The sequence below is a fragment of the Pteropus medius genome, unplaced genomic scaffold (genome assembly GCF_902729225.1).
Source record: "Pteropus medius unplaced genomic scaffold, Ma_sr-lr_union100, whole genome shotgun sequence".
Lineage (NCBI taxonomy): Eukaryota > Metazoa > Chordata > Mammalia > Chiroptera > Pteropodidae > Pteropus > Pteropus medius.
The window spans coordinates 1,689,690-1,712,015 of NW_024355205.1; the positions used below are offsets into that span (position 1 = coordinate 1,689,690).

Genomic DNA, 22,326 nt, shown 5'->3' on the forward strand with positions numbered 1-22,326 from the left:
GTATGAGTGATCATTTTTGACTTTTTAAAATAGTTTATGAAAGTTTGTTTTTCTAATTTTTTGTCTGAAATTTTTCCTCAATCACCTAATAGAAACTTTGATTCTAGAAAAAGAAATTAATCACAATAATGCACTTAAAAATATTTCACTAAGTCTTTCTTTGTTAAGAGTCTACTAAGTTTACGTTTCTACTCTTAAAAAATTAATCTTTTCCTTTCTTTTTCTAATTAGGAATTCAGAAATTGGTGTTAGCAGGAAGAATGGGAGAAGCCATTGAAACAACACAGCAGTTATACCCAAGTTTACTTGAAAGAAATCCTAATCTTCTTTTCACATTAAAGTGAGTTTGTTTAATAAAATATATTTATTGTATATATGTATGTTATATGTAACCAAAATTATTTCCATGTTTAATTTTTGTTTTACCTTGTTTCAAATATTTACATATAATTTTGTAATATAGCACATTTCAGTAACAGGTTATAAAAACACTTGCATTGAAGACTACAAGCAGATGGCATCTTTTGCTGTGTGTTTGTTCTTCTGTCTTTATGTTTCAAAATGTGAAAATCTTATTTAGAAGGTGAGAATCCATTTTTCCTTCTGCAAAATACCTTATAATAAGTCTGTAACAGTTTTAAAAACTGTGGTAAATATACATAACATAAAACTTGCCATTTTTACACATAACAGTTCAGTAGTATTAAATACATTCACATTATTTTGTATCCATCACCAACTGTCTATCTCCACAACCTATTTCATCTTCCCAAATGAAAACTTGGTACCGGTTAAACACTAACTCCTCATTATTTCTCCCACGACCTCCTGGCAACCACCATTCTATTTTCTGTTTCTGAATTTGAATTTGACTATTCTAGGTACCTCATATTAATGGAATCAAAATATTTGTCCTTTGTAAAGTGGCTTATTTCCCTTAGCATAATGTCCTCCGAATTTATCCATTTTGTAGCACATGTCAGAATCTCCACTTCCTTTTGAAAGCTGAATGCTATTCCACTGTATGTATATATCACATTTTGTGTATCTACTCATCTATCAATACACATTTGAGTTGCTTCCACTTTGGGATTTTGTGAATAATGCTGCTATGAATAAGGGTGTAGTAGAAATATCTGCTGGAGTCCCATCATGTTCTTATGTACTATTTGATTTGTTACCAAATGCAAATATTATTTTGATTAAATTGTTCTTAGCTTAAAAAAGGAATTTATTTTGATTTTATTACAGATTTTCATTTTCATAGTAAATCTTGATTAAAGGAGATGTAGTGTCTTTTGCATTATAGTCTCATTGTTCTGGAAAATCTTAAATTCATTCTAAGTAGTGCAGTATATAAAACCTATTTAGTATTTTTAGCATACTAAGAGCCAAAGAAAGTTATTGATAAATGCAAGTTCTTAAAATGTCTCCTTTCAGAAATCTTTTGCTATTTAATAAATAAACAGCTATTTGAAGATATCTAAGTAAATTTTTTTTTTTCTTTTTTAGAGTACGTCAGTTTATAGAAATGGTGAATGGTACAGATAGTGAAGTACGATGTTTGGGAGGCCGAAGTCCAAAATCTCAAGACAGTTATCCTGTTAGTCCTCGACCGTTTAGTAGTCCAAGTATGAGCCCCAGCCATGGAATGAATATCCACAATTTAGCATCAGGCAAAGGAAGTACTGCACATTTTTCTGGTGAGATTCACTCTTAATGGCATTATTTTTACATTTTTATCCTTCTTTATATTTTTGTACCAAAATAAAAATTTTTTAAATCTAGATATATCTGTGTAGCTGTTTTGCACATGTGTATACTTGATCTCAGGATGTTATGGAACAGAATTTGTAGGTGGATCAGATTCGTGTATTTTTAGTACCAGGAGCTTGAGTTGTTTCTGAGAATAGGTTATTATAGCAGATATTCATAAATGAAAGCCAACTTTCGAGTTGTCTCTAGAAATTAAATCACAGATATCTGGTAATGAAAAGGTAATTGTGTGTTGTAATAAAGTATAAGTGTAAAGGTGGTGGTGATGTGGCTGTGATGGCTTATGCCACCAGTCACCAAATCTAGCTGGGCTGCCAGCTATCTCATTCTTTCTCGGCCAAGCTTCGTTTTCTCCTATCCCTTTTATGGCTCACTAGCCTTAGTCTCCCAGGCTTTTGGTATTCCCTTAATTAGAATTCTCTCCTTTCCTGGTTTTAATGACATCACTTCTACAAGTTTATTTCTGATCTTTAAGTTTTTTTCTTTGTTTGTCTCTTTCATTTTGTTTTCTCCCCAAGGTGTTATATTTCCTCTGTATATTTAACTTTCTAAAATGGAAGTTAAATATTGTTTCTCATCCTTTATAGAGTAACACCTTTGCTTTTTCTCACTCAGCATATACCTTTCTGCATTACTACCACTCTATTTACAGCATCATCCTGTATAATATAGATGATTCTCATGTTTGTATCCTTAGCCACCACCCCTTTTGAATATCATAGTCATTTCAGGCTTAGACAAATTCTTAACCTCAGTATATTCATATGTAGAATGGAGGTGATGGTAATACTACCCTCATAGGGGGTTGTGAGAATTAAATGAGATCTATAATCTAGCTTTTGGTAAATGTTAGAGGAGGCAATAATTACAGCCTACAATTCAGTGTACTTATATCCTTTCAAAGAAATTAGTCATTTGTTTACTCTTAAGTCTGTCGACAGTCCTATATTATTAAAGTTTTAAATACAAAAATCAGAATATGGATACATTATTTATAAACTAATAATAAATTAGTGTTTGTTTATATTTTCATGAACTGTCTTTTTTCCTTTTTTTCAGGTTTTGAAAGTTGTAGTAATGGTGTAATATCAAATAAAGCACATCAGTCATATTGCCATAGTAAACACCAGTCATCCAATTTGAATGTACCAGAATTGAACAGTATAAATATGTCAAGATCACAGCAAGTTAATAACTTCACCAGGTAAGTGATTTCCCTATCTTTTGCATTATGGTAAACAACTTAATTACAGGTGTCATCATTTTTAAAGATTTGGAAAAATTGAGTTATATGGCCCATGATGGAGGTCTGGGAATTCCCAAACCCCCAGAGAATAAAAGGGTAGGGAATAAGTTCCCCAGAGCTTTTCAGTCTCCCAGTAATGCACATAGGCTCTTTCGTTTGTTCTTTCCTCTTACTCTCCATTCTCTCTTCCCTCTAATGGTGTTATAAGGCCAAATCCAGTCTTCCTATCCCCAGAGACCTATACAGATGATGACATAAATGTCATTTGTTATGTTTCCAAGTTAAGACACAGTAGCGTAGTTAACCTCTAGTATTAACATATGAAATGTTTATAACTATTTTTTCTCTGTGCATTTTTTGATGTAAATATGTAGAATGTTTCCTGAGTTTCAAATAACTAACTTTACAAAGACTTTCTGAGATCCTATCTTTAAATAGCTGGAATATAGATGTGGTTAAGTCATTCAGTAAACTCAGAGCATGAGGCTAGTATTAAGGACTTGTTGGATGTCAAACAGTCTGCTAGGCAGGAAGAATGCCTCTCTGACTTCAAAGAGCTTTGAGAGAAGAGATGTCTGTATCACGGTACCATGACATACTCAGGTTTAATGTTCATGAAACCTAAAGGTTCCTGAAGTGTAATCATTTGAATAGTAGTGTGTGAAAGCAAGTTCTTATGACTTCAACTTGTCCAAATCATCCAGCGTCTGAATCTTAATTTGGTTCAGGACTAGTAGGATGATAATTCTTTTTTCATAAAAATAATGGATAAATTTTATCAATTCGAGGTTGTTTTGGTCTTTTAACCTGAATTGGTCACACTGCATTTGAGGGGGATGTTCATCAGTGCAGAACTTTCTCAGGAAAGGAAAGGGAACCTAACTTTTAGCATGGAATCTTAATGGAAATACTCTGGAGAAAGGAGTATATATATAAGTCAGTGTTTGAAAATTTGGAAATTTATCAGAATTTCCAGGTTATGTATCGCAAGTGACAAAAATTTACTGAACTAATTGTATCTTGTGGTATTAGTTATAATGGAAGTCCACAGAAGTGGTATGAAAAGAACAGAAAAAGTGACTGTCTTTTGTTGAGGAGGTCAGGGTAGTCTTTCATGATGGAGATGACATAGAAGATATAAAATTAGAATATTGTAGGAATGTGTATTTGGAAATTTAAAAAGTTAAGCCTTTATCATACTTTATGGTACTTTAATACTTTATTGTTGATAGAGAATTCTGCCATTTTTTGAGGGTAGGATTGCAGTTACTTCATGGATTTTTCTCTTAAATACTATGCTCATGGCAGGAAGTTGCTAAAGGGGGACCTATTATTATCCGAGTTCAGAGAAGCAAGCTTAACGGAAGGAGTTGATGACACAGCATACTCCTTTGCAGTATAGAAGGAGAAGAAAGTAAGCTTTTAAATTCCTTAAACTGTTAAACAGTAACAGTTATTTTATAGTTGACAATGGCTTTACTTAAAACAATACTGTGAAGTAGGCAAAGATGGCATTAACAATTAAAACCATTTTACAGATGTAGAGCTGATTACTAGAAAAGTAAATGGCTTTTTTTAAAGTCAATAATTAGCAGCTAGTAAGTTGCAGAACTGAGACTACTTACCAGGATTTCTGACTTCCAGACTTGTGTTTTTTCCATTATACGTCTCTCCATCCAAAATCCTCTTCTCCTGACTCTCCATTTTCACCTTCACGTCTGTTCAAGTTCAGATATTACCCAGGATGTTTTTCTTAATTTGCATCCCTACCAAATGTTGTATCACTCCTTGTGATTAACTCTTATCATAGTACTGATCCTCTGTAATATAATAACTTGATTAGCTTTTAATAGGTTGTTTGCTCCTAGATGGCAGAGGCTCTTGAATGTGTGTTGAATGAAAGAATCCCTTTCAACTGGGGATTCTTTCATTTCATTTATATATAAATACTAAATATTATATTGAATTGTCAAAAAAAGGTTTAGTGTATTATTAAAATCACTAAAAGCTACGATTTTAGGGGTTTCCATTAAATTAAACATAATTTTTAAAGTTTGATTTTTCTTATCAATTCTCAAAGTTTGTCAAGATAATAAACAAGCTTTTCTGACTGGGGGAGTCCTAGGGCCATTGCCCCCTTCTTCCTAGATCTTTCTCTGTCTTTTTCCAGAATAGGTTTTACTGATAGAAGTGTGTTTGCCCCTGCGCACCCACACACACGCTTAAACTCATACAATAAAAACTCACCCCAGCTTGTTAACCAGTGGCTACCTCTGGTGGCATTATGCATAGAGTGCTTTTCATTCATCTACATTCAATGTTCTTTTTTTCTACAAATAAATACACATTGCTTTTTTAATGAGAAAAGATAATTTAATTAAATATTTTCAAACCATTTGCATCAAATATTTCCTTCTGAGTGCTGTATAATCTTTACCTGGGTTGTCATAGGAGAATCTTAAAGATTAGAGTGGGGATGATCTGAAGGGCCTACATCGACAACTTCAGTATGTGCAGGTACAATTATCGGCACATTCATTCAGTAAATGTGAAATGAGTGAAAATTGGAAACACCCTAAATATTTGGCAATACTTTGTAATCTTTAGCCAATAAGAAAGCCTGTGAGAGAAAAATAGTGTTGGGTGCTAGAAAGGTCAGGGAGGACGAGACTGAGTAGTTTTTAAGATTATTTACCTTTGAAAGAGGGTCTATTTTTAAGTAGTGAGGACAAATGCCAAAACGTCAAGACTGTTAAAGAAAAAGTAGTCTAGAAGTGAGTTGAACGTGAGGACGGAAAGGAGGTGAAGTGGGCTCCAGGAGTAGTTTGTTTGGAGAGTGAGGTTTTTTTGCCCCTACTTGCTAGAGATGAATGCTGGGACGAGGGTGGTGGGTTCTAGGGCAATAGTCGATTAACAAAGAATGAAGTGCAGATCTAAGTTTGACAAATAGTGGGAAGTATGTGCCGAAGTATGATTTCTCCATATTGACATAAAGTTATGAAACCACTACATTTTTAGTACATGTGTATTTTCTCCCTTATCTCCTCCAGGAGTACAAATTTGTTAGAAGTCAGTGATATATTTAGCTTTGAATCCATTCAAGATTTTAACTAAATAACTTTTTTTGCAGATTACTGTTGCATTATGAAGTCAGTTTATAAGTAGGCTATGTAGTCGAGTAGTAATTTATATTAAACTAAGCTGCAAGTATACGATTTCTAAAATTAGGTTTGTTTTTTCGTTTTCAGTAATGATGTAGACATGGAAACAGATCACTACTCCAATGGAGTTGGAGAAACTTCATCCAATGGTTTCCTAAATGGTAGCTCTAAACATGACCACGAAATGGAAGATTGTGACACCGAAATGGGTCTGCAGTGATATTTCTTACATTTTTAATAAAAAATGATGACTACAAGGTTATGTTTTTACTTGTACTGATTCACAGCTGATGAGCATAAATCAATTTAAAGATGTATGTGCTATTGGATTTGACAGTAATATACATTACTTAAACTTTTGTAGGAGTGGGTTGCTAGACAGCAAAGTTAGTTTTCTGTACTTTCTCAAGTGCTACATAGTTTTCTTTGCTAAACTGTTTTGGCTCAACTTCAGTGCTGTCATTAGTGTAGCAGTACCAACTTAACTAGTGTTAAATATCCTTTAGGATATTTAAGGCTGGAGATAGGAAAAATTTTTACACTTATTTCACTATAGCCAGTAAAGGCTAAATGGGTAGAGATGATTTTATAAATTTTAATCGAACAATTTCTAAAATTTATTTAATGTGAATATATGTGACTATGCACAGTTCAGTGCCTGGCACATAGTAGGTGCTTAAGTATGACTCACCCTGCCACCCCACCAAAGAAACCAAAATTAAGTGGCATGCTTCATTTTATTTTGTTGACTTGTATAGTAAATTGTACCATAGAGTTAAACTGTCAGCAAACTTTCTAATCAATTAGAAAGTGAAAATTATTGAAGCTTATAAATTCTTGTCAGAATTCCTTGGCAACATTAGATTTCTTAGTATTTTGAGGTTAAAGGTATTTTTTCAAATTGCTAAGAGTATATTTAAGAAACTACTTTATCAGTGCAAAGTTCTTTATTATACAACTACTTTGTCGAGGATTATGTGTTCTAATGTATAATTCACTTTTTCAAGCAAGGAATATGAGTAAAAGGTAGCCTAGTTTTATTCTTTCAGATATCATAAATCTCAGTGTCTTTTGAAAGAGTAATTTAAGCATAGTGATTGTGAGCAAAAGTTCTAGAGCCAGATTATCTGGATTCAGGTTCTGCAACTGACACTAGCTGTGTAACCTTGGACAAGTTACTTAAAAGCTCTGTGCCTCAGTTTCTTCATCTGTAAAATGAGTATTATAATAACTGCCTCATAAGTCATTGTGAAAATTAACTAATCTGTGAAAAGCTAATAGCACAAAGTAAGTGCTTAATAATTATTAACTCATTAGTGATTTGTGTTATTACTAATTATTTAAATGGTTAGATTATTGATCAGTGATTATTGTCAACCAAGTTCTATAAAATTATTTTCTAAAAGTATTTTTCTAAAAGTAGTATAATCCTTTTTTATTAGTATAATATGGTGTCTTCTGTGTTTTTATTGGAATCATTTAGATGCTCTTAGCTTCCAAAAATCATTTTATTGTGTTTCTATTCTGTGTCAGTTAAAGTAGCCCAAGAGGCAGTTACTTTTTTTTTTTCTTAATGTTACTTAATATAGTTTTAGAGAATTGTGCTTATTAACTTTTCATAAAATTTTCCCTGACATAGGTACATCCTAACACTGTGAGAGGTTGTCACCTGACTTTCAACTGCATGCTAGATTTTGGATCCTAGACTCTTGAGACCTAGATAAAACATACTTTTTAGCTGCAAAATTCCATATTAAATTAAAAGTAAATCTGCATATTTAGAGAAAATATTAGGTAATAGTCCCTAAATGAAATGTACAAAATGTTATAAGCAATTTACGTTCATTTCTCCATTGCACTCCATTCAGTAGGTAATAAAATACTTGTTTGTTTTGCTTACAGAGGTTGATTCAAGCCAGTTAAGACGCCAGTTGTGTGGAGGAAGTCAAGCCGCCATAGAAAGAATGATTCACTTTGGAAGAGAGCTGCAGGCCATGAGTGAACAGTTGAGGAGAGAATGTGGCAAGAACACAGCAAATAAAAAAATGTTGAAGGTAAATTTTGTTTTCCCTTGAAAAATTATAAAGGAATTAAAATGTAGTTTTGTAAAACATTGAGCAGTGCTAGAAGTTCTTGTTGGGGTACTTGGACATAAACTCCTCCCCGGCTTGCTGCCCATTTGAGAGTGAAAGTGTTCCATGGGGTTGGGCAGCTCTGCTCTGCTGGGAAGAACACTGGACTTCAAGTGAAAAATATGGATTCTGTCCCAGTTCTGCGACCTGTCGGCATTGTGTGCACTTTCTCAACTTTCTTAGTTTTCTCAGCAGTAAAATTGGCAGTTATTAGGAAAAATGTGAGTGTGCTAATAAAACTAAATTTGAGATTTTTTTGTTAGTAAACATTTTTTCAGGGTTGTAGCATATTGGATGTATAATACATGGTTTTCATTTTGATAATGATTGGTGAAGAATTTGAGTCATCCTTGAAGCCAAAATAGTTAATACATTTTTACATTTTTAGTTTTTTTCTGGATTGATGATTATGATAGCGAGTTAGATGGATCAATTTAAACAGTTTAGTAAGTTAGCCACAATTTTGTGTATCAGTTGAAGATGGAGTTTTCCCTTACCTTAAGTCAGCATTGAAATTACTTGTAGAGATGTTATCACTCTTAATTTTTTTTTCATACTCAAGAAAGCAAAAATAATATCTTAGTGTTATTATGAATATAGTTTCGACTTTACAAAGCCCCCTGAAAGAGTCTTGGACCCAGGTGTCCCTGGACTGTACTTTGAGAACTGTTGTTTGAGGGGATATTTGGGAATATGAAATGTTTTTAAGAATTCATAGACTTCTTACAGCAGGTCATCTATTTTCTTGTTAAAACTTTATGCTAACTGAGCATGATGAAGGAATGTGTGATTTATGTTATGCCTGTGAAAATTTAAGATTTCACTCAATCAGCTTACTGTCTTTGATTTTAATTTACATGAAGCTCAGAAAATGGCATTACATGGCCTATTCTCAAAGATATTTCTTGATTACATATTGAATTATGTGAAAGTGTAATTTCATCTTCTTCATCTAAAGAATGTAGATGGCTTTGATTTTACATCTGACTTCTAAGCAAATGCCAACTACTTTAAGCGACTCCATTAATATTCTGAGCTGCTTCCTTCCCATTCCCCAAACTTTTCTTGATCCAGATAGAGATGAATAACTGATCTAACTTGGAAATATCTAAAGAATAAGGTTGGAGAATTTGAGGGCAACATGAAGAATAAATGTTTTCTTTCCGTAGTTGGGAAGGTTTAAAAACTATTCCTTTTCCTTTTACTCATTTCAAGTCACACATGATTGTAGTGGTTTTTTTTTTTTTCTTCTGGATTTATATAAACCTCTGAATCATATATACATACATAGAAAGAGACTGATTTGGTTAAAGTTGAAGGTAAGATGTAGCTAAATGCTTTATCGTAAGGTACACGTACATTTTGCTTTCTGTCAGTCATGGGATAACTGCATATTGCAGCCCATTAGAGCAGCCCACCTGTGGTAAAATGGTAGGAAGTTCCTGCATCAGCCCACAGTTTCTCTTAACCTTTTCTGTAGTTTTTTCAGTCTTCCTTTCTTCTTTCCCTGTTGTCTTTTTGTTCGTTACCTGCCTGAGTCTGCCAGTAGCTCTCAAGAGAACTACCTGACTTTGTTCAGCAGTTGTTTATTGAACCTCTGTAATGTTGCAAGGCACTACTGTGGGCACTGCTGAGAGTCAAATACAGATGAGCAGCCCCAGCCAACAAGGAGCTTTAACTCTAGTAATCGAAACAGAAACAAAGCCATTTAGACTCACCCTGTTTAGAAACTGCTATAGTTTTTAAGCCAGAGATAAGTACAGTTTGAGAATCATACTTAAATAATGTCACATTTCCTTCCGAAAATTATTCCCACTGCAGTTATTTTTTAAAATAAAAAGTAACCCATAATGCCATATTTCACAGATAGTTTCAGTTTTATGCTTTAAATCCCATATGCATATATATTTTTTACCTAGTTAGTAATTTTGGTTATCCTATTTTGTATTGTTTTATCATAAAAAATTTATTTCCAGTCTTTATGCATTATTTACAATTATTTTTAAAAGGCTACATTATATTGTGCTGCTGTATCAGTTTTAAGAAGCACTGTTCTCATTAGTTTTGCCTTTATTCAAATGCTTTAGTGAACACTTTTATACATATATCTTTGTTTCTTAAAATTATTCTACTGAGATAAAGTCCTGATTGAATCAAAGAATATATTTATTGTGGCTCTTGCTACATATTGATATAGTATTGCTTTCCAGAAACCTACCAATTTAGCAGTAGTAGTACGGTGGCATTGCTACCTTAATTGCATTCCTTTGGTTACCATTACCAATTAAGTTTTTACAGCAGGATATAACATTAATGTTGCTTTGTCGATTTCATTCCCTTTTAAAGAAAACAATTTCTCCATATTTGCTACTGAGAACTTGATGCTGTAAACTTTTTTTAAAAGGTTTTATTAGTTTTCTTGCTTATAGCTTCACTATACTTCCAAGTTATGTTTCATAGTATTGCTGTGTGATCCTTCTATAATCAAGTCTAATCCATATCACTCCTGTATTTAAAGCTCCATTCCCTTATTGGCAAAAAATTCAAGCTTTTCAGTGTGGCTTTGGAGGCATTTTAGGATCTAACCCCTTACCTTTGGTTCCATCCATGCCTTTTTCTCAGCCTCAGTATCCATGTAGCTTGAGCCTATTTCTGTAATTGTGTCATGTGACAATACACTGTACCTTATTAGCAATACACTGTATGTTATATATTTACATGGCTCTCTTCCCCACAAGATTATCTGAGTTCTTGAAACAGTGACTAGGTCCTGGTAATTGCTGTATCCTCAGTTGTTTGGCTGCTCTGTCCAATAAATATTTGTTCAATTATACTGAAAATATGAGAGAAATTTAGACCTTTTTCCTTTTAATATTTAGATAATTATAAAGAACTGCATCTGACTAAAAGAAGTACAGTACTAGCTTGTGATCTTAACCTCTTATTGCCTCAGTTTCCATCTCTGTATGATGGGCATGATAGTATCCACCTTGTATGGTTATTGTGAGGATTAAGTGAGGTGATCCACATTAGTGCTTGAAACACACAGTACTTGCCTCACACAGTACTAGTGCATGACAAATTACTACCATCATTTTTATGTTTTTGTTTTAAATACTAGAAAATGTAAATAGAAAAACAGAAGAATGGTCTTAAGATGTGGGACATTTCACCTTTTCGGTGGAAGCATGTCTGGATATATAGACTCAAGAGGATAGTTTTTTGCTTAAAGTTTTTATTTACCAATTATTCCTTGAACAGTTCTGTAGCATATCTTTTTAAAAATTTTATCTGTAGTATGGGGATGGTACCTCTTTAGATGATTGTGGGGTAAATTAAGTCTTGAGCAAAGCTTAGTCTTTAGAAGTAATGTGATCGATTATAGAGTTAGTTTCACAGTATATAGAATATTAATATTCTTTCCATCAATAAATTTGAATCATGGGCAACCAGGAAATAAAAACTGGTAGGTTTGTGGGATGCAAAAAGTATCTTAAAAACTTGAGAATAGGTCTTGTGTCAGCAGGTGTATGAAGCTTCTTCCTTGTACCCAGCACTTACGAATAGCTGGTGATTCAAAATAGTACAATAAGTAATTTTTTAATCTTCATAGAACTTTCAGTATAATATTTTGGTCAAGAAGTCTGATGTGAATGAAATACTTAGCAGTATAAGAGACTGGAGGAGCCACATGTGTTTGTTTAGAGGCACATGTATTCCCTAGTATGCTTTGCCGCATACTAGGTAAAAATATATATAGGTAAATGGGTTTAAATGTCACAGTAGTCTAGTACTTTAAAGACATTTTATCTGTTTCTCAGTTATAACTGGTGAGCACGGAGAGGGAACTATTTCAGTTAAAAACCAAACTGAATGAGATGGTATGTACCATTTCTGGCCTGAGCCACCCATATCACAGCTTCTGCCATGCTTAAGATATGGGCATAAGGTGCTTCCAAGTGACTTGGGAATGGCCCATCAGTTTCAACCCTTGGCGTCAAATTATATTTGCATTATATCCCATGTAGCCTCGGACTGGCTGCACAGCTTTGCCTTACAGGCAGTTCTTCTCTTATCTGCACAATGTGGAAGGCTAGTTTGGGTGAGAAAGGACACCAGAATAGTGGACCAGGAAGACTTTCCCCCACCTCTGCTCTCAGAACAGTAGTACCTAAGAGATAATATTCTTTAGGAATTTCAGTCTTCCACATGTCTGTAATTAGCATTTTGAAAGTTTTCTTACTGAATTCACTGATTTACAATTTTCTCAGTACCTCTCCACATATGCTTTCTGAATTGGGAAGGTGTCCTGTATCTTAACTTTATTTGTATCTATATTATAATATTACTCCAGATTAGGGAATTGACTTTTGGCATAATAAGACATTTATTGAAAGATTAGAATGAACCGACAGTGCTAATTTCATTTAGCTCAGTTAGTTCTCATATGACTGTGAAATATGACCTCTTATAATCCTCATTATATAAATGATGAAACTGACAGAGAGGTCATTACTTGGCACAGGCCACACTGGTGATGCGTACTGGTGATCAATGCCAGTGTCTGAAACCACTGTAGTATGTGCCTCCCATAGAAGACAAAAGGAGTCATTTGAAAAGATTACTGTGTGTGTGTCGGCTACTTTAGGAAAGGTGGCTTCAGGATGGTTGCAACTGTTAAATATTCCTGAATGGTGGGAGCCATTTTAATTTTCTAATTACTTAGTTTGAAAAGATGACATCCAGTGAAATGTGTCTAGTTCCTACATCTGTTTGAAGAATATATAGGCAGGCCCTACTCTTTTAACATCAGATTTCTATCAAATGATAATAGATTGTAAGTATTTGAATGTTTTGTCTGCTCTTTACCTTAACCAGTATTAACCCATTTCACAAGAATTTTCAGTTTTTAATATTTTTCTCTGCTCTGTTTGTGTTGTAAAGATAAGGGAAAGATAATGAAAATGGCTTTTTACAAAAAGAATAAAAACAAATTAGGCTTTGCCGCATACTAGGTAAAAATATATATAGGTAAATGGGTTTAAATGTCACAGTAGTCTAGTACTTTAAAGACATTTTATCTGTTTCTCAGTTATAACTGGTGAGCACGGAGAGGGAACTATTTCAGTTAAAAACCAAATTGCTATGTTTTCAACAGGATGCATTCAGTTTACTAGCTTATTCGGATCCTTGGAACAGTCCAGTTGGAAATCAGCTTGACCCAATTCAAAGAGAACCTGTGTGCTCAGCTCTTAACAGTGCAATATTAGGTAAGTAAAGGCTAAAAGCCCAACTCCAACTAGATTTTCTGAACATTTGAGATGGTATTTGTGCTGGCATTTATATTTTGGTAAAATTATAAGGGAAATGTTTTCTATATTTTAAAAATTAAAATTACCTTAAAATATAGAAACCTTCTCTATTCTTTCAGTTCCAGGTTAAATGGGTTCAAGTGGAATAAAAACAATACATTGGGGTGCATCTGGGGAAGTTTGTAAATTAGTCTTCTGTGTGTGTATGTACCATTTCTGGCCTGAGCCACCCATATCACAGCTTCTGCCATGCTTAAGATATGGGCATAAGGTGCTTCCAAGTGACTTGGGAATGGCCCATCAGTTTCAACCCTTGGCGTCAAATTATATTTGCATTAAAGTTAAGCACATTCAGCTAGATGCCCTTACCAAGTAAAAAGGGTGGTTGGGGAAAAGAACCGCAGTTTAAATAGGCTTAGCCAGGGGTGAGCATGAAGTGAGAAACTGGAATTTGCTGTTCCCCTGGTTGGTTGCCATTCCTGTGAGCGACTCACTAGAGTATAATTATAGTGTTTATGTAGTGAACAATACTTTATATGAATTCTATAACTATTTTTTGTGCATTTATATATGACCTCGATAGGGTTGGTTGATTACATAAAACTATATTTTAATTTCTGGGCAATTATTTTCAAAGGTAAGAGTAATTTTTTAGTTGACTTGATAATTCAAATCCCCGGTAAAATGGGACTAGTTTCGAAGTCATTTCTGTGCTATTTGGCCTTATTAGGTTTGGGGCCATGATTCATACCACTTTTGGTAGATTAGAAAAGTACCAAAGAGTAGATTAGAGGATATTTAAACAGGGAGACTTGGAATGAGGGCCTGGGCTCATATGGCCAGAAATGTAAAAGGAAGCAATTAAAAGTACTCATATTTGAGCCTTAATCTGTTTCTTTGCCCTTATAAAATTCATTTTTCTGTGTCTCATACTGAAGTTTTGAAAATAGGGGTAGTGTCTTTTGTGTTGTAGTTTTCCTAAATTTAGAATTTGTGTATAATAAATAATGTGAATTTTCTTTGTGTTAATGTGTTGTATTTTCTTTGGTTATACTAAATTCCTTTAGCTCTATTGGTAACTCAGTAGCAATGTTGGGATTGTGGGGTAATGATAGTTTACTGTAATTGTACTTTTGAAATTACTTACCCTATAGAGGTAATCATACAGCCTTACTTTGTATTTAGATAATACTCAGACTTGGAAAACATTTTTGAAGAAAAGTGAACAATTATTTATATCTTGGGATCTTCAAGGGAATTAAATTTTTAAATATTAAGTTGCTTGGGACCATTTATCCAAGATATATGTAATCTTACATACTATGCTACGTCTTATGTAGGTTCAGCTATAGTGCTTATTAAATTATATTAAATGTAATTCCTGCAAAATTAATGACATTAAATTGCTGTTGGGAGGTCTGTGTGCATATATATAAATACTATAGTATATAATCTATAAATAGTGCTTAAAGTTATATTAATTGTAATCCCTCTAAGTTTTGTATCCAAAAAATTTAAATGCTTATAACCATATGCCTCCCTGGCCAGAATAAAATTGTAATAAAGTACCCCTAGATGATTTCCTTTGAGCAAGGTTACTTCCCTATAAACCTTCAGGAGACATTTTTGAAAGGATGTTTCCGTTTGAGTTTTAATTCACTGTTATGTTGATTTTGTATAAAAATTAAATTGTTCTTAAGGCAGAATTAGTTTAAATTATAAAGTCAATCCTTAGTCAGCAAAAACATGTTCATCACTATCAAAATTTAGCTAAATAACATTTTGCCACAGAATAGCCAGTACTTTAATAATCATAGACCACTTTTCAGACCATACTTTTTCACCAACCTGTGTATCTTTTCTTGCATATTTTTATTCTTGTATTCTTAATCCTACTTTATTTCCTCTTATACTTTAAATCCTGAACTTGCTTCCTTTTTGCTTCATTCCTTCTGGAACTTTTCTTTCTCCTACCACATTGCAACTTCAGGATCAAGAGTAGAATTAAATCACATGGAGCCTTACTAGTCACATATCACTGCTTTTGCCTTTTGTTGTCAACTATGTCTGTGAAGGACTAATTAGTAATTTTATTAATTGGGAATCTGCATAAACTTAAAATTTGGATATCTCTCAAGGAGAAATTATTAGCTCCTGTGAGTTTAGCCACTTTTACCATTGGTTCATTTTTTCTCTGGAAGAAAACAAATTTTGGTAATTACTACATTTGTACTACAGCTGTCTGACAAATTTCTGGTGTGACAGACCCTTAAAACTTTATTGGCAATTTTTTAAATGTTTGACCTGTCAGTTGTAAATTATCCCTCTAAAATTATAATTCTGCTCTATCATCTCTCATGGTCATCACCACCCTTTGCTCTCTACCAGCTCACATAACATTCACCAATATGCCTTGGAGACAATTAGGCGGCCTCAGTTGAATCCTCTTCCTCTTTCCCGCAGAAGAGGAAGAAAGCATCAGTGAAACATTACTGAAAACCTGTTGCCTTTTTCTGTTTTAGCCCAACTGACCTTGGTCAAATAGAGGAGGAATACTAAATATTCCTTATTCCCCCTCTGTAACTGTCAGCTAAGAAATTATGTTTCCCATCATAATTAACACAGAATTAAAAGATTTAGAGAATCTAACACTTTAAAAGTCTAATTCTGCAAAAATTTTTCTTATAATTGGAATACCCATATTACCCCATCAAGAGTAGTACCTCCAAGGCACTAATCATTTGCTTAGATCTTTGCTAGTTAGGTAGTTAAGAGTGATATGTCTATTGGTAATTTTGTACATAATGCAATATTTTCCTGATAAGACTTTTTTTTAAATGTCTTGCTAATTGCTATTTCCATTTTTAATCATTTTTCCTCAGAAACCCACAATCTGCCAAAGCAACCTCCACTTGCCCTAGCAATGGGACAGGCCACACAATGTCTAGGACTGATGGCTCGATCAGGAATTGGATCCTGTGCATTTGCCACAGTGGAAGACTACCTACATTAGCTATGCATTTAAGGAGCTCACACTTATATTGTGGCATATAGTCAACATGGAAGTAGACCAGCTCTGCTGATTTGAAATTTAGATTTTTTTTTAATTATGTACTGGGGACAGGTTTTTGTCGCTTTACATTGCTTCCTAGTTTACAGCATGATGCAAATGATTTTCTAACTTAGTGTTAGGAGAAATTATTTTCCATCTTTAACCTCTTAGTTGTCTAAGAGTTAAATATTACTGAATCTCAGACGTTTAAATTGATCATCACAAATCCTTTAAAACAATTAACCTAAAAGAAACCAAAAATCCTGCCTTCTTTGTTGGGGGGGGAGAGGGGGGAAGGAAATGGAACAAGTTGTGTTGTGTTAGCATGTGGGTGATGTAAACTTCAAATTGGGAGATGTTCCGACCCCCCACTCCCATATAAGCATTCAATCAGTGTAACTTGCAAAATGCATAAACATCTGACAGTTTGAATTTATAGTGTTGACGGAAGAAATCATTTTTAATGTGTACTGTAAAACTTGAAATACTCAGGAGCTGAGTGAATACGTTTGTTGCTACTTACAATCCCAACCTGTTAGTCCCAGTAGTTTTGTTTTAACATGGTCTTTTCAACTTTGTTTCCTGTTTAACTACCAACGACTTCTGTTGTAGACTCACAAGTTTAACTGTTGTATTATAACAGTATTACATGTCAGCGGTGTGGTTATGACCTTTATTTATATAAAAACCAAATATTTAGTCAATTTACCGTGTCTTAATTTAATCTTTGTACACCTTCCATTTTTAAGTGCTTAAATGAGTACTATATTGCAATAAAAATGTAGTGATATAATTAACCAGCCATTAAAAATTTACTTCTACAGATACTAGAGTGTCAGAACTGAGTTTATATATTAGGTACTTACATACTTATGATTAATATAAAATTAGCGCAATTAAAATGAATGATTTTTACTGTAAATCTGAGTTCTGCAACCTAAGATTGCCTTCGGTTTACTGGCTTCCCTGTATCAGGTCAAACCTGATACTGTGAGTGACGAAGAAAGAAAAGGAGAAATTAATCTCCTTATTGTTATAATCATAATTTACTTACCAGTAAAGCAAACCCCTAAACTGGCTAAAAGTAAAATTTGAACAAGCTGTTCAACAGGATAAAACCATATCCTTTGGTTACCTATTTTGTACACTGAGGCTTAAACCTTCCTTAAGAATAGATTTACCTACATTTAGATATTGTACTCCTTCACAACTATTACTCTTTCTCATTCCATATTTTGTGAGACAGATTCTCATCAGTACATCTCAGACTAAGGCATTTGAAAAGACTTTTCCTGGATGTCCATTTCTCCTCCTCCTCCTCTCTGCCATTCCTGTCACACACCCACTACAGGGTTGGCGGAGGGACAGAAGTGCCATTACTTGTATTCAATTAAATGGATAAACACTTAGAAATTTAAAAAATTCCTTTTAAACTGCTGTTTCTTCCAGGACCCTCAAAGACTAAAGGCACAAGTATAATCCAGAATGATGAAATATGATGGGGTACTTCCAAATCAAAATACTTATTTTTGTAACGACCCTTTAAAATGATTTATAAATGATTTATTAGATTTCTAAATGACAAATTAATCTTCTAAACTATAAGTCCTATAAAATACAAAGCTCTCATTCTTCATTTAGCTTTGATTTACTTCTTAGAAGTTTTCATCTTTCTGACCATCCACCGTCTTTTAAACCTCTTGGCATTTTGTTTTTTCTGGATTCCTAGAATAGAAAGTTTGTGCAGTAAGACTATTAGAGATACAAAATCCCCAAGAAACAATTTAAAATTTTTCAAGATCCTCTATATGAATATAAATACTAAAATTAGGTCTATTAAATTAGATTGTATATTATATGTATACATATTACACTGGCCTATTTTTCAGAAGCAACTTTAAAAGATTAATATAGAAGCCATTATAAAAAGACACTCAATAATTATCTCCTTTAAAAAAAAAAATCATTAAATATATAAATCAGAGCCAAGAAAACAAAGCTGTGGACCTTACCCCAAGCATTATTTAAAAACTGGGCTGCAGCCTTTTTCACTGGTAACCTCTTGTTGTCAAGAGACAGGAACTTATTTACTAGAAAAGAGAATTATTTATCATTTCTTTGTTTATCTGCAGTAAAAAGTGAGGAAAACAGTCCATAAGGAAATTACCAGTAGTTCTGTTGGTTCCTGGACCATATAAAGAACTTTGTATGAAGGCTCTGGCTGCTTGTTGCCTTGAATCTCTCAGATCTTGATCTTTTAGCCTTAGAGCCAAGTAGCTTTTATTCTGGCTGGTGATCAATACAAATACAAAAGGTCAAAACGAATCGGGTTGATACCGTGCTTCCTTCAAAATAAAGTATTTTTGTTGTCTCAAAAAATGGAAAAAAAAAATCTTGATTTTGTATATGCACAGACTAACAGTCACATAACAGTCATTCATATTTTAGTAGAGCAAATATTTTGTTTTTATATAAATATTACAATTGGTTATTCCACCAAGGATCCAATCTTGAAACTACTACTAATTAAAATACTTTCCCACATAAGCCAATACTTTCTCTCAAATGGTCACCTTTATAACCTACATGAAAAAAAGACTCTTCTTACCCAACAGACTGTACTTTTTGTACTTTTTCCTTAGCTTTCTTGGAGTCACTTCCTTTATCACATTCTTCATTTTTCTTTGGCAAATTAACTGAAAAACAGAATTTTATTTCTAGTTAGCACTTATGTAAAAACAAATCAGGAACATTTACTGGAGTTCATGTTAAATACCCACTACACATTAATTTGGATGCAATTTTTATTTGTAAGAAATACAGAGAAGAGGCCAAGCTAAACTTGGCCAGCCTTATTCTCATGCTAAGGGCCAATAACATTTGACTGCAAATTTGTGCAAATGCACTAGACACTTACATGAGAAGTTATTTAAATTAGAATAGGTCATACCTTCTTTTAATTTTCCTGGTGATTTCTTTATGCTAAGACGAGAACAACAAAAACATTGATTGGAATGGAAGACAGCAAAAATTATTCAACTTGTTACACAGTTTCATCTGGCTTTACAAATAAGATATCCCTCCTTTCATTACCATTATGCTCAGTTTTTACTTAGGCTCTTTAATCAGTTTTAGAAAGCAAGTCACTCCCCAGTGCACTGCCACCAACTCTTAATCAACAAACTAGTAGATACCTGGATGGGAGGATCGTCTCAGAATTTAAAATTTGAAAGCATATTACTAGGCTTCCAAAAAAGCAGACTGCTGTGGTTAATGAAGTTAAAGTGAAAGATTTAAAGAATCAGTTACATAATATGTCACTTGAAATATGAAGTGAAAGGTGGTAGGCCCATCTCATTTGAAAAAAACACAAAGGATTAATAATTCAACAGTTTTAAGTGCAAGAGACAAGGACTGGCCTTGAGGAATCTGTGAGACAAATGTAAAGTGACAAAACACAATTATGAGATGCCTAAACAGAAGCACTTGCACAGCAGAAAAGCTATATATAAAGTAGGAAGTAATGGGGTAGGTGGAGTGAAAACAAAGAGGTGACTTGGCCTCATTTTAAAAGATGAAAGGGGAATTTGCCACCAAATACATATATATGGGTGGTTTTTTTTTATTTCTTTTCATGCCTATAGCACCTGGTCTTCTTAGGCGGTCTCCCATCCAAGTACTAACCAGGCCTGACCCTGCTCAGCTTCCGAAATCAGACATCGGGTTTGTTCAGGGTGGCATGGACACAGACCATGGACCATGGCTCCACTGGGGCGTGAACCCAGGAACTTCTGCATGTAAAGCAGATGTGCTAACTGCTACGCTATGGAACCACTTCCACATACATATGTTTAATCAAGATCTGAATAACTGGGAAAGTTCTACAGAAAATTTGAGAACCACTGGCCTAGGTAAAATTACAGGGCTAAGCTGAACATAAAGCATTAAGGGAGAAGACAAGGGGACAGAAAAATATATTTAGAAGTTTGATTCCATGGGATAGATGAGGAAGAGGACAACTACAGACAGCATTTGGCTTTAAACATTCAATGGGTGGCAAAACTGCTGCGTTTTAGGAGCCTGTGGATAAGTGTCTGCTACTCCACTAAATGATAAATTTCAAGACACTTTTACCACCGTCTACGCTGCGCCGAGGTAACAATGACAGTCACTTAACAATTTACTGAATAAATACTCTAGGATCAAGAACTTGGAAGCTAGAGTTACCAATGAAAATGAACAAAAACAAATGGCAAAAGACTTAAAAGGTAAATACTTCCTTCTGCCTTTCCTACTAAATTCAAATATCTGCTGTGTAGCTTAATTTCAGCCTTATTATTTTTTCAGTTTACGGATTCAAATAAATATACTAGTATGTAATTCAAAACTAGGTGTACGTAAGCAAGCAATATAACAAGATCCAATACTTACTTATTAGCCTGTGAAGCTGTAGTTAACTTCTCTAGAATAGTGTCTGGCAGGAGTTTCCTTTTCTTGGATAAAGACGTTTAAAAAGTCAATAAAAAGGTACTGACAACACACCCACGTTGCTTCTGAAGTTACAAGATTTTAAGGACAGCCTTATATCCTAGGCTTAGGCTGACCATTACCCCCACTATCTCTAAACTGTGTCAAAATTGGGATCACAAAACTCAAAACCTATTCCACATTCTTTGGAACACCTGGTGGAGAACGGAAAGGGCGCCCACTGTACTCCAACCCTCAGGTCACTTATACATTGAAAGCAGTTAAGCCACATCCATTTGGAGTCAGTTCCCTATGGCTAATCTGCCAAACATCAGATAGCAGATCAATTATACTGTACAGCCCTTAGAAACCCAGTTGCAGATAAAGAAACTACCTCTGCGATGCGAAATGACCGTGGGTCCCGGCGAGCTGAGTGTCAGAAGTGGAATGAACCGTATTTCAAATTCACACCTTTTCCCATTCCCATTTTCAATCGGTGGACGGCAAAGAGTACAAGCATCTTTGTTTTCACCGATGTCAGAAGAAATATTAGCGACTTTTAACCCACTCCCGTATCCTACCAGCTTTAGCATCAAACGTAAGAATTCGACCGCAAGCCGGGTTGTTTTAAAGCGGTGCCTCCCTACATTCTAACCTTTTGTTCGATGAACAGCTCCTCGCGTCGCTTCCTCTTCTCCTTCAGGAGTGTTTTATCCCTGGGAGAAAGCGTGACAAGTCAGTGCGGGGAGAGACAAGCGGGGCAGGAGGGGCCGGTCGCGCCTGGGGCTCCGAACCTGCGCACCGTCTCCCGAACTCGCCGCTCCTCTTCTCTCGCTTCCGCCTGGGCACTGGCGAAAGTCAGCTCCTCCGGGGCCTCGTCGTCAAAGTCGTCATCTCCTTCTTCGTCTTCCTCCAGCGGCTCGGCGGCGGCGCCGCTGCTGGGCTGCCCGAGCAGCAGGCCGTGCTCCGCCTCCTCCTCCGAGGTGGGCTGTCCCTCGTCCACCATCGCCGACGCCGACGCCGGGGTGCGGGACGCGCGCGGCCGAAGCTGCACCATGGCCCACGCCGCGCCGGACCGCCTGACCTTTGACCTGGAAGCAGCAGCACGCAAGTCGAGCGTGACATGAAGAGCAAGCGACGCTGGTTTCATCGCCCCCTGCAGCATCGGAGGTGCCATTAA

At 34.9% G+C, this 22,326-nt stretch overlaps 2 protein-coding genes across 2 annotated transcripts in view; one reads left to right on the top strand and one right to left on the bottom strand.

Moving 5' to 3' along the window:
* RANBP9 (RAN binding protein 9) overlaps window positions 1–17,506 on the top strand; it is an 81,041-nt gene extending 63,535 nt beyond the window's left edge. Inside the window, exons 8-14 of the mRNA XM_039857802.1 lie at window positions 232–340; window positions 1,513–1,703; window positions 2,836–2,980; window positions 6,271–6,392; window positions 8,086–8,237; window positions 13,474–13,585; window positions 16,510–17,506. Coding sequence (XP_039713736.1) covers window positions 232–340; window positions 1,513–1,703; window positions 2,836–2,980; window positions 6,271–6,392; window positions 8,086–8,237; window positions 13,474–13,585; window positions 16,510–16,640 — 962 coding nt within the window. The 3' untranslated portion in view covers window positions 16,641–17,506. The remainder of the gene's footprint in view (window positions 1–231; window positions 341–1,512; window positions 1,704–2,835; window positions 2,981–6,270; window positions 6,393–8,085; window positions 8,238–13,473; window positions 13,586–16,509) is intronic.
* Window positions 17,507–18,220: 714 nt separating this feature from the next.
* Window positions 18,221–22,326, bottom strand: NOL7 (nucleolar protein 7). Its single transcript, XM_039857808.1, has 8 exons — window positions 21,941–22,326; window positions 21,802–21,862; window positions 21,111–21,172; window positions 19,630–19,661; window positions 19,288–19,375; window positions 18,847–18,968; window positions 18,692–18,769; window positions 18,221–18,404 (listed from the first exon to the last, which is right to left on the bottom strand). Exons 1-8 carry the CDS (start codon window positions 22,321–22,323, stop codon window positions 18,328–18,330), a joined length of 903 nt encoding a protein of 300 aa, XP_039713742.1. The 5' UTR covers window positions 22,324–22,326; the 3' UTR covers window positions 18,221–18,327.